The following is a 13238-nucleotide window of genomic DNA, read 5'->3' as shown; positions in this document are numbered from 1 at the left end:
ATATCTAGGGTGAAGAAGATTGAAAAGAGGTGGTGAAGCCAAATCCACCAACCGAACCCACCAACATCATGAATCGAAGAACAGCGAGAGAGGAGGCGTGAAGAAGCTTGGGGAGAGGCGGGAGAAGAATTAGGGGAGTTGCTGATTCCAGGTCTAGGGCTCGTGCTCGTGAAGAAATGGACTCCGAAAACGAAGAGAAAGGGCCATTGTCAGCTTTTTTGAGCAATTCCTCTCGTGAACTTCTGATTTGGGTTTCCATAAAACATCGCTACTGTTCCACTTTTATAGATTTTGGAATCTATAGCCTAACTCAAGATTAGGATTGACAAAGAATCCAAATATTACGTTTTTGTCACTGTCAGATTCAAATACTAATCCTTATCTATAAATTGGGTGAAACAAACACCCCCTAAGGTCATTTTAAAAAGGCTCTCATTTGTACGAAGGCCTACGGTCTAGTTTAGAAATTTGAAGATCTTGGGGGTCTAGTATATAACGAAAAAAATAGATTTGGGGTCTAGTATGATAAAAACCCAACTATGATAAACAAGACTGACAGCTGTTCATCCCTCGATAATTGCTGTCCTGTCCTCTCCTCACCAGTTCCAAAGTTTTGACCCAAAAAGCCTCCCACACTGTTAATAAGACGAAAAAAAAAAAATCTGTTTCAGCACTAAATTAATTGAAGCCTCACCCATCCTCAGTGGGTCCCACACTTTCCATTCTTTTGCCCACACCCCCTTCGCGCCTCGATCCCAGGCAGCCATTTCTTCACTCTGAAAACAGAGAGGCTCTAGAGAGAGAAAGAAGAGAGAGAGAGAGAGAGGAGGGAAAAAAAATGGTGGAAACAAACCCAAATCCTGCAGGTGATGCTACAGGAGTTCACCCCCCTCCAGCGTCGACGGTGGTTCCAATTCACCAGCAGATAATGGCGTCAGCATCAGCGAGAGGATCTGTTCACCCTCCAACTGAGCAGCTTCATCAGCTTCAGTTCTGCATCCACTCTAATCCTAGATGGCGTAATCTCTCTCCCCCCTCTTTTTCTTTTTAATGATTTTATCTGTTTACTAGCTTGGAGATGTCATCTGGGTTCTTGGGTTCTAATCATTTTGTTTGATCTTTGACTGTATTTTCCTTAAAAAGAATTTGCTTCGATTAGTTTAGATGTTATTGACTTATTTAGAACCCAAATGGTAGCAAAAAGTAATTTGTTGAAGTTGCATAATTTACATGTAGGTGGGTTCTAACTAAATGAAACATATATGAAATTTTATCAAATCTTTTCTTTTTTTTTTCTTTTTTTTAACCACTTTTAGAGAAAAATTCTGTAAATTAGAGTATTGAAGAACGTGGACTGCTTATGAAAAATTTGGAAGCACCCTCTAGACCTGAAAATTTTACTTCCTAAGCCTGTATGGGTTTAGCTTGGGTTATTTTGATTATTAGTGTAGGCCCCCAAATCTTAATAAGTATTTTGAAATAAGTCCCTTTGTCATTTGATGCCCAAGAATCTATTTTGCAACCATTTACTTTCTTACTCTGTTATTTGATGTTAAGAAATTTAAGGATGATAGGTAATGCATGTTGCAAGGATAGAAAGATGCTTCAAGGGGGAAAAAGAAATTCCTTTTTGAGTAAAAGGTGGGATCAATTTGTTGAGAAGTCTTGAATCATAAACAACTTTTTTTTCTTTTTGAGAAAAAAGTTTGAATCAGTGATTATCCCCCACAGTCGAACAACTTTTTAGGACCTTTACAAGGAATCGAAGAGCAGGGCAAAGGAAAGGAGCCCCCGACTAGAATTTTTTATTGTCTCCGCAACTTGGATATTCTGATAAAATCATGGGTACATAATCCTAAGGATTATATCAGTGTTCTTTTGTCTATTTTGATAATTAATGGGTATTTTCATAGCGTTCTGAGGTGCTCTCGCTTCTGTATTCTCCATAGTTTATGATCATAGTTAATGATCAATTTACTGTTGTCCTTGGAAGTAGACCTTCGTGTTGAACCACGTAAGTATTTATTGTTTGAGTTTTTCTTTTCTTGTTTGAGTTTTTCTTTTCTTGTCTGTTTTCTCATTATCCTTAACAATTCCATCCTATTGCATTAGTGAGTTTCAATGAAACAGTTTAAAACAAAAATAGAGCATCTTGTCAATATGGGGAAATTTTTAATATCTAGCTCCAATTCTTTTGTAGAGAGGTCTTATGTTCGAATTTTCTTTCCTGCGTTCACATTTTCATCTTCATAATAATAATAAAAAATCTCCAATCCCCAATATAAGAAACTCTGTCAGATACAATAAATCCTTATAAACATGGATATGCAAGAGTGAGCACTTGCAAAGAAGGCTGATATCTTCATTCTTCCAAAGAGGATCCCATATTGCTAGTTAAGTACTTTTATTTTCAGAGTTCACCATATTATCCCTCTATTAATTAGAGGACTATTCTCAAATTGAATTGTATTATTTCTGTTGGGGGAGTTGTAGTGTGGATGTTTCCCTACCCTACGTATATCCAACAAACGGGATGAATGTTTTCTATTTTCTAATATATATATATTTTTAATTTGTGTCATTTATGATGTGTCCTCTAATTTTGTGAATTGTTTTTTTTTTTATAAACTCTGTTTGACTTACTCTTAATACAACAACGAACAATTTACAGCTGAAGCTTTTATGCTTGCATTCCAACACTACATTGTGATGCTGGGTACAATCGTAATGATATCTTCTGTTCTAGTTCCTCAGATGGGTGGCAGCCATGTAAATTTCTTGACTTAATTCATTTTTCTAAAGATGGCATATTTGCAATATGCACTTTCCCATTACTAGTTTAAATAACATTCACATCCTCTTCCCTCAAAATAAATCTTTTGAATCAGGGAGATAAAGCACGCGTGATTCAGACATTTCTCTTTATGAGTGGGGTTAATACACTTCTTCAAACATTTATTGGAACTCGGCTTCCAACAGTGATGAATCCTTCCTTTGCGTTTGTCATCCCAGTGATGACTGTAATCAAAGATTTTTCTTCGAGGCCCTTCATCAATGAACATGAGGTAAGTAAAGCGAAGTCGAACATATCATGTATATCTCTTCGAAGTTTTTGGCTATTCTATTGAATAAATAACCTACAATTTAGTTGATCATAATGATTAAAGTTGGTCTTTTGCAAGTTTGTCTATTTTAGTGTTCCTGCCATTTTTATCTTTTTTTTCTGTCCGAGATTATTGAGATCTTGAGTAGACTGGTGTCAGTTTGATAGGTTATATGATGGAATAATATACAAAATTATAGGGCACAAGTGAGATGTTTTCCTTGCTTAAATGATCAAATTGATACGTAAATATATAAATTTGGCAATCTCAGCCTAATCTATCCTTGTGGAATTTGCAGAGATTTGTCCATACTATGAGAGCCATACAAGGAGCACTAATTGTTGCATCATTTGTTAATATAGTTATCGGGTATAGCAAGGCATGGGGAAATATTTCAAGGTAACAATGCTCTAAACCACTATTGAGGGAAACTTCAACCTTATGTGAAGATCTAATTTGATGATTGGATTTTACAAATATTTCTTCAGGTTCTTCAGCCCTGTAGTTATTGTACCAGCGGTTTGTGTAGTGGGTGTAGGACTATTTGAGCGAGGCTTCCCTCAGGTATGCTGTTTTCTTATTCCATATGATTTAAATATTTGAATTTATTTTAGTAAGTGGTATATTACTATAAATGGGGAAAATAGATCATTTGATGTTCTTGATTGCCTACTCAATCAGCTGGCAAAATGTGTGGAGATTGGACTGCCCATGCTAATTCTGTTGGTTGTCCTGCAGCAGGTGAGTTCACAAACCATGTAATATAACAATTGTAAGGGGAAAAAAGAAACTATAGAGGGCCCTTTGTGGATGTTATGACAAAATCCCCAGGATAAACTAATATCAATCACACGAAAGTGCAAAAAATATCGAGAACACAAGAACACAGATATACGTGGTTCGGCTTGTAGCCTACCTCCACGGGCGTCGAGAACACAAGAACACAGATATACGTGGTTTGGCTTGTAGCCTACCTCCACGGGCGAATGAGGAGATTAACTGTACTAAATTGTGAGGAATACAATATGGAAATCTCTCAATAACTCAACCCCTATCCCACCCCAATAATCTCAATACAATCTCTCTCACAAGTCACAATCTCTAATAACATAGAGCAAACCAAAAGAGAGAGCCAACTCGAAGAATCCTTGAACAAATAGGTTCGGCCTGCAGAATCAAATAGAAGCTAACTGCAGCCGTGCACTCTCTGGTGGATTACCTCTTCAAAAGAAGAGCTTGGTGATATTTATATAAAGGCCCTTCATACAATTCCCTATTTAATTAGATGTCTTACTATATATTAATTCTAAGCACTTTGGAGTCTTGTGAGTCATGAACGATAGGAAATCAAATCCTGTGAGAAATAGGATTTAATTTCCCAACCTTATCATTAGTTCAATCAAAGTGTCGGCCTAGTCTCAAGCAAACCCAATGAGATTTCAGATCTGGGTTTTCTGGGTCCAAGTTTTGAGGCACACTAACAGTAGAAAACCATATAGGGAGGGAACAAAACATCACTAGTATCGCACTACCAATCTTACATCAACAATCGTTATACAATTCAGTGCAATCAATATCAGTGCAATCATAACTATGTATCATAACAATGTATCAGTGCAATCACCAACTTTAAAAATAGAGTTCATTGCAGATAGAGCCCCTATACTATTGCCAAATTACAGATAGGTCCCCTATACTTCTATTATTGCCGAATGTAGATAGACCCCTTGGATTCTCAACTCCTTTAGTTTTCCCATTTAAATTGGTTATATGTAATGCTCGTTGTACAAGTTCATAGTGTGTAAATCAGTTTATGAAGCCCATATGTTTCAGTTAATTATGAAATCCAATCTTAACATGAAACTAACGGACTTTGAGAATCCAGAGGGTTTATCTGCTACAATAGGAATGCATGGTATTTATCATCAATTTGGCATAGTACAAGGGATCTATCCGCAATTAACCCTTAAAAATATGTACTAGTAACTGCTACATGTTTTTACATCTCTTACCTAGTTACCTTCATGTATGATTTTATGTAGATGCCCTCTATAGGATTTTTTTGTATGCTATGTGCAAACAAGCTAACCAGCTTTTTAAAAACTCTCCATATAGTACATGAAGCATGTAAACGAGAAAGCATATTTTGTGATCGAGAGGTTTGCTTTACTAGCTTGCATAATGATTGTCTGGGCTTTTGCTGCTCTTCTCACTGTCAGTGGGGCTTATAACAATGCTGCTCTTCTAACTAAGGTGCATTGCCGCACTGATCGTTCCTTTCTTATGTCATCTGCTCCATGGTAGTGCTTTAAAACTCATACTTCTTATTCCTGAAGTTGATATGTCCCTCTAGTTTTCAACTTTATATTTGCCATTGTGTTGGGATTTATTTTCAGGATTAAGATACCCTACCCGTTTCAGTGGGGTCCTCCAATTTTTGGTGCAAGTCATGTATTTGGGATGATGGGTGCAGCTCTTGTTTCAATTTTTGAGGTTTGGATTTTATACCAAATTCTTCCTTCTCTTTATCTTGCAATTTTATTATGTTCGCATATTTCCTTAAAAAAAAGACACATTTTCATTAAAATTAGTCCCTTAATCTTTCATTATTTGAAATTAGTCCCTCAAATCGTTGAAATTGCCATTAGCTTTCCCAATTCTTACATCATTTTGAAACTAGTCACTCGAATCAAGATTAGACATAGCAATTAGAGGGATTAATTCGTAACAGCTTATGAGAATTAGGGGGGCACCATAGCAGTGTGAATTATATGAGAGAATAATTTCAAAATAACTTAAAAGAGTAGGAGACCTAATAGCACTTTTCAATGATTTGAGAGCCTAATTCAAAATATTAAAGATTTAAAGGACTAAATATCAGAAAAACCCAAAAAAAGGTATTAAGTTCGTTTCATGAATTTTGTTAGTGTCACGTATAATTTCCTCGTTTTCTGTTAATTGCAGTCGACAGGCGCATATTATGCTGGTGCTCGACTAGCAGGAGCTACGCCACCTCCAGCTCATGTGCTTAGTCGAAGCATTGGTCTTCAGGTTTGTTAACATTGTCTGGTTACGCTTGACGTTTCCTTTTTCTTGTTTTTGTTTCTTTGATTCTAAGTTTTGAGTGGAGATGAGTATCAAACTTCGCAATGTAGACTTCAAAGAGTTTTTTCTAAAGAAATTATGGAGATATTGTGTTAATGCTACAGAAAAAGAGGAGCTATTTCCTGATAACAGCAATTTTAGTGCAAATAAATGTACTACTCAGCATTCATTTTTCTTCTGCATGATAGTAATATATAGTTGTGTTGTAGGCCAACATGATTATTTGTTTCCTTTTGCAGATTAGCTTTGTTCTTGAATGGTTTCTGACGTAATTTAATTTGGTGGAATGAAGAAAGTGTTTTTGCAATGAATTAAGTAATGTTTGTTACGTTACAAAATAAATGCAATGTGCAGTAATATTGCAATCGAATTGCCAAAAAATATGCATTGAATCATATTACGTTATAGTTTACGAAGTTTTGCATTCCAACCATCCATAATATTAACAATAGTTACATACTCAAAGCCCTCAAACACGAACATCTTTAGAATTTGTAACATAAGATCTAACATTTTACACGCATAAAGATAAAAAACAAATGATCTGCATCAATATGTGTACAGGGTGTTGGAATGCTGCTTGAGGGAATATTTGGCGCTGCAGCTGGTTCAACGGCATCAGTGTAAGGCTTCAACAAGATTTTATCTAGTTCAATCGGTTTTAAATTGTCAGTGATTGTAAGTCATGTCATGTAGTGAAAATGTTGGACTCCTTGGATTGACACGGATAGGAAGCCGGAGAGTGGTGCAGATATCAACTGGTTTTATGATATTCTTCTCCATCTTTGGTTTGTGTTACCGGCTTTTTTATGCAGAGCGAAAAATCAGTGTAGATCAGCATAACTTGAGATTAATCACTACATTTTGCAGGAAAATTTGGGGCATTTTTTGCATCAATACCGTTGCCTATATTTGCTGCTATGTATTGCGTTCTGTTTGGCCTTGTCGGTGAGATAACAATAAATCATCTTTTCTTTCTTTCATTGTTTTTGTTTGTGGAATTTCACAAAACTACTTACAAAGCTTTTTCATTAGAGAAACTACCATTAACTTTCAAAATACAGAAAAATATCTTGAACTATTGAAAATTATTGCTAATGGCTTTAATGCCTTAAGATAAAGGTCTAAACTACCTATTTGCTATTTGTCTATCAATCTACAAGTTCATAAGGGTAATATAAAAGATGTATGAAGTATGTTAAGGGCAGACTTATCAAAAATATGTCACATGCGAAGCACATGAATGAAAACTTATCTTACTTGCCATCAGGCATGGTAGTTCATTGAGAAGTTCATGAAAGTTTTCTCCAATAAAAAAGTTTATGGTAGTCTTGTGAAATTTACCCTTTTTAATTTCAGTTTGTTTCTACTCATTTCTCACGGTGTTTCTGATCTGTGCATGTTATAGCTGCTACTGGAATATCATTCATTCAATTTGCGAACAACAACTCTATGAGAAACCTCTACATAATAGGTCTCTCCCTTTTCCTTGGGATATCAGTTCCACAATATTTCAATGAATTCACCAGGTCTGCTGGCCATGGACCTGTGAAAACAAATGCCGGTTGGGTAAGTGACAAATTATTAGCATTGTTATGCAACCTTGTTTCTTCTCTTTTTTTAATTGATTTGCAATGGACTACATTTCTGGCAAATATGCAAATCCAATAGGTATGCATATCCGAAACGTGGATTTGAATTTGGAAATACATATACAATAAAAATGCATATGTCCAAGCTATAGAATTAAGGTTAATTTCCCGCAATAAATTTTGCAAGCATCATTCTACATGCAACATTTACTACATTTACATTTGTTGCATACCAACCAACCCCTGAAAGCTGAAGTGTAGTAATATGAAATAACTACCAAAAAATATATTACGATTATTTATGCATTGTTACTATTTCGCAGTTTGATGACATATTGAACACAATGTTTTCATCTGCTGTACTTGTGGCGATGGTCGTTGCTACTGTTCTTGACAACACGCTGGAGGCCATGAACACGGCCTCAGACAGAGGTCTTCCATGGTGGGTCCCTTTCCAAAACAGAAAGGGTGATGTTCGAAATGAAGAGTTCTACAGTTTCCCGATAAGGATACATGACTTCCTTCCGACAAGATATCTTTGAAAATACATGTAAAAATTTTGCGCTTCTTTAAGTTCGAAAGCTAATGATACGAGGTGTTTTTAGGTGGTTTATGAGAATTTTGTGTAGCTTGTGTTGTAACTAGGAGGTTTTGTTTGTGTGATGCTAGTCAGTGTGTTGTTTGTTGTCAAGTCGTTACACTCTTTATTTTCTCTGGGTTGTAATTTGTACAGAGATATTACATTTTTTACTTGGTAGCTTAAATGGATTGAACCCTGATTGTTTCTGGTTTCTTATATGTATACAAGACTTTGTTATTATTCTATTAACAGTAGCTTTTCCTTTTTGTTGATTAAACACATCTCATTCCTCATTTCATTCTACCGTACTATATGTTTGCTTTTTCGAGAATGTGTTTAGAATGTGGCATGAATCACAGAGTATCATGATCCAAGAACTGATATTTATTTAATGCATCACTGATGTAATAGGCCAAGTCTACTTGATGTAATAGGCCAAGTCTACTTGATACTATTTTCATTTAGTTTGAGTTGTCTTTATCAATAACAAAGTATGAATCTTCTCCTAATTGAGGTAATCACCAATAATCCATACACGAACAAGAGCCATCCTTGAAGTGATGAAATCTAGTTCTATCTCTCACCACAATCTCCACATCATACGCTCTAGAAATCAATTTAGTCATAGTGTGACAATCTCCACAAACCCTCAAGTTCTTCAGTACTCTTATAGGCATCCCCTTCTTCGCGTTGAGCAATCCAAACGCAATAGCGATCCTCTCGCTGTGAAACTTCAGAGACCCCGATTTCACTCCCTCGACTCCAGCCACCATCGGGGCCTGCGACGAATCTGGCCTATATCCAACCGACGCCAGCTTATCTTCCACTTCACCCATCTTCGCGTATATCTCATCCGACTGAGGATGCGAGGTATCTCCAGCAATGAACTCGTGAACAAGCCCGTCGATTTCTATCGAGCTACACCCTGGCTCCTTTCTTATTCCCCTTTCAGACATTATTTTCCGAACCGATCCTACATCGTCCCATCGGTTTGCCAATGCGTAAACCTTCGAAAGCAGCACGTAAGTTCCGCTGTTAGCATGTTCGTCCCCTGCCTCGATAGCTTTCTGTGCTACTGAGCTGCTAAGATCTATCCCGACATTTTTCTTACAACAAGCATCGAGAATACATCTCCATATAACCGCATCCGGCTTGCAGTTCATTTCGTTTACGACGTCGAGCGCTTCAGATATAAACCCAGCTCGAGCCAGCAAATCGACCATGCACCCGAAGTGCTCGAGCTCAGGTTCTAGCCCCAACTCGTTAGTCATAAGGCCGAAGTATCTCCGTCCCTCGTTCACGAGGCCTCCGTGTTTACAGGCGCTCAAAACCGCGACGAACGTAATAGAATTCGGCTTCAGGCCGTCGGCTGCGCACAAGTCCTCGAACAAATCCAAAGATTCTCGCACCCTGCCGTGCGTCGCGCACCCGAGAATCATCGAATTCCAAGAAGGAACATCTCGCGCGCATCCGGTGGAAAACCTGACGAGCCATCCGGATAGCCCGCATTTCGAGTACAAGTCAAGAAGCGAGTTGTTTATCAGAACATCGTCGAGAACATCCTTGCCGCGGCCGCCGCCGCCGCTTCTGTTCATCATGAACGCGTGAGCCCACAATCGAGAGATAGACACCCCAGCCGCCGCACGCGCGGAGCACGCTCTGCATGGCGTACCCATCAGCCTCCACTCCCTCCCTCATCGCCGACCTAAAGAGGCCGAGGGCAACCTCGTACTCCCCGCCGACGAGTGCGCATCGATGACGCGCGTTCCAAGACACCCTGATTCCGCGTCGGCATCCGCGTCGAACACGCATCTGGCCAGGGCCAGCTCGCCGCAGGAGGAGTAGAAGTGTATTAGGCTGTTGCATACGTAGACGTCGGGAAGAGAAACGAGCTTGATTACGTAGGAGTGCACCTGGCAGCGAACGCAGTAGTCGAAGAAGGAAGGCGCAGCCGGAGGACGAAGGGAAGGTGTGGTTGTCGGGGTCGGTGCCCGATTAGGAGCATGCGGCGATACAGGCGGAGGGGCAAGTGGCGTCTGCGCTTGTCGTCGTCGAGGAGGAGGAGCGGCGGCGGAGCTGGCGCGGATGAGGGAGTTGAAGCAGAAGGAGTTGGGAGCAGGCTGAGAGGGGGCGAGCCGGTGTCGAGGAGTTTGCAGGCGTAAGAGAGGTCGTCGCTGTTGGCGGAGGAGGAGTGGTGAACGAGGCGCCGGGAGTAGAGGAAGAGGAGAGCGTTGTTCTCCTGGGGCGGGAGCGAGGGCGAGGTCCTGAGGGCGTGGGCGTGGATTTGCTTGATGTGGAGGGTGTTTGTGTTGTGTTTTTCTAGCAAGGGGAGGAGAGGGTGGTGGTGATGAGGCGGGAATGGTGAAGAGATGGACATCGGTAATTAACGAGGAGCAGAGCGGAGCAGAGCGGAGCAGAGCGGAGGAGGGCAGCGAGGCAGCAGCATGCAAGGATGATGAATGCGGGGTGGTTGTGTGGACGATGAATCCACCTAATCCAATCCCTTTTGTTACTGGGACCCAAGAAATGAAATGCTTTGATATTTTGTGCTTTAACCCCGGTAACGATGTATTTTTGAATTTCCACACGGATGACGACACACAAGCATCATAAAATAGACATTCGGGATTGAGTAGGGGGGTGAAAAAAGATGTTTTGGAGTTTTCTGAAATTCCCAAACTACTCGGGGGTTAAGAGGCTGTTTGGTACATTTCTGAAAAGAAAAAAAAACAGAAATATAGAAAGGAAACTATTTCTTGACATTTTATTGGGGTTTCCCACATTTGATTTTTTTTGTTTGTTTGTTTCACAGTGAAATCAATGGATTGAAATTGAAGTTTTTATTTCCACATGTTTGTTTCACCACTTTAAAAACAAGAAATCCAGGACCCCTTTTACATTTCAACTTCTAATGTTTGGTATGCACAAACAGCGAGACTGAGAAACTTTGCATAACACCACCGTGGTGAGCTTACCGCTCCCAAAGCAACCCCAATCTCCCAACGGTAAAATATGAGCAATGTGCAGAAATTCAAAGAACGGCATAGTGAAAAAAAGTTATTAATTAGTCAGAGTGAAGATGGGTGCTCCTATATAGTAGTGGTGCCTGATGAATGCTCCTTTGCAACAAAGCCATTTTCTACTCCAACCCGAGCCTCTTCATTTTGCTGCATCCTTTACAAATATATTTGTAGGCTGTCTAAAAATCACAATAGATAGCTGATCCTCATCAAAACACCGATGATGAAAGTTACACTCTGACGACTTTCAGAAGGTTACAATTTGAAGACTTTCACGTAGACTGATGAAGGTTACAATCTGACGACCTTTGCAACAACTGATGAAAGCTCTAATCAACAGCCTCCACAATCAACATCGGGAGTTACAATCTGACGACTCTCACATATCAAAGAGCTAAAGCAAAGATTACAAAACGACGATCTTTGCAACGTTCTGACAAAAAGAGACTACAAATCGACGGTCTCTTCAAACCAAGAAGTGGAAGTCCTCCCCGCGTACCAGCATCAAGACGCACCGCGTTCATAGCCACGAACGCAGCTCAGATGCAGCTTCCAACGCTGCCAACGCAGCTTCCAAATCGCTGCAAACGCAGCTCAGACGCAGCTTCAAACGCTGCCAACGCTGCTTCCAAATTGCTGCAAATGCAGCTCAGACGCAGCTTCCAACGCTGCCAACGTAGCTTCCAAATCGCTACAAACGCAGCTCAGACACAGCTTCCAACGCTGCCAACGCTGCTACCAAATCGCTGCAAACGCAGCACAGACGCAGCTTCCAATGCCGCCAACGCAGCTTCCAAATCACTGCAAACGCAGCTCAGACGCAGCTTCCAACGCTGCCAACGCAGCTTCCAAATCGCTGCAAACGTAGCTCATGTTCGGCCGCAAACGTAGCATCTAACTGCTGCCAACGCAGCTTTTAACAGCTGCCAACGCAGGTTCCATCTGCTGCCCAACGTAACTCGCAAACACTGCGTTCAAACGCAGATTTCACGCCAGAACGCGGATTTTGCGTTTGACTCGTTCAAACACGAGCTGAACAGTTTCAAAACCGTTTTCCACGATCTGAGAGGATCATAACTCCACTTAGGAGCGGATTAAGGGGTGGTTACATCTCACTAGCCCCACTTAGGAGCGAATTAAGGGGGCGGTTACACCCCTTAATCATTTATAAATAACTAAGAAATCAACTTAGTTCGGATCCTGGATTTTAGGCTGGGATCTTTCATCCTTCTTTTGGGCAGCAAAGAAGAGATCTTGGGGAGAATTGCTGGAGCTTTGGAGATCATCCTTCTTTTGGGCAGCAAAGAAGAGATCTTGGGGAGAATTGCTGGAGCTTTGGAGATCAGCAACGGAAGCTTTCTTCATCCTTGGCTTATAGACCGATTTCGGTTAAATTAACTCTTTCATAGAGTTTCAAACTCGTTCAGAGTTCTCCACAACGTCAAATCTTGAGGAGAAGACTACGTTTCAGTGAATCAAGACGTGCGGATCGTCAACGGAGAGCAAACTCGACGCGAACATTCGAGGGAGGCACTCCATCGCCACCGTGAAGAACCCAGAATTAAACAAAGGGGAGAATCCAGATTAATTCTCCTCTCTTTTGTAATCAAGAAATCCAATTGTAACTGAGATTAAAGGAATACAGATTAATTTTCCTTCGTTTCTTTTACTACAAATTTTCCACCAAACAAAAGATGACGACTCTGCTGGGGACTAGCTTCTCTAACGAAGAAGTGGTGGTGCAATCCGATGTTCATCTCACTGGAACAACCGTCGAAACTCTTGTTGTTGAGTTTGATCAAGCCAAGTTTGAGGAGGCTCTCTCATCCGGATCCCT

At 40.1% G+C, this 13238-nt stretch overlaps 2 protein-coding genes across 2 annotated transcripts; one reads left to right on the top strand and one right to left on the bottom strand.

Moving 5' to 3' along the window:
• On the top strand, window positions 732–8626 carry LOC109848928 (nucleobase-ascorbate transporter 3). Its single transcript, XM_020418656.1, has 14 exons — window positions 732–1019; window positions 2672–2769; window positions 2889–3065; window positions 3403–3503; window positions 3593–3668; window positions 3786–3845; window positions 5220–5404; window positions 5501–5597; window positions 6069–6155; window positions 6774–6832; window positions 6906–6997; window positions 7080–7157; window positions 7618–7778; window positions 8125–8626. Exons 1-14 carry the CDS (start codon window positions 839–841, stop codon window positions 8341–8343), a joined length of 1671 nt encoding a protein of 556 aa, XP_020274245.1. The 5' UTR covers window positions 732–838; the 3' UTR covers window positions 8344–8626.
• LOC109847738 (pentatricopeptide repeat-containing protein At1g59720, chloroplastic/mitochondrial-like) lies at window positions 8809–11426 on the bottom strand. Its single transcript, XM_020416969.1, is given in 4 exon segments — window positions 8809–10009; window positions 10011–10160; window positions 10163–10893; window positions 11357–11426. Coding segments are annotated over 4 exon segments (2061 nt in total). The 3' UTR covers window positions 8809–8899.

This window comes from Asparagus officinalis, chromosome 7 (assembly GCF_001876935.1).
Source record: "Asparagus officinalis chromosome 7, Aspof.V1, whole genome shotgun sequence".
NCBI lineage: Eukaryota > Viridiplantae > Streptophyta > Magnoliopsida > Asparagales > Asparagaceae > Asparagus > Asparagus officinalis.
Note: the sequence above shows the minus strand (reverse complement) of the source record. Positions and strands in the feature narration are given on the sequence as shown.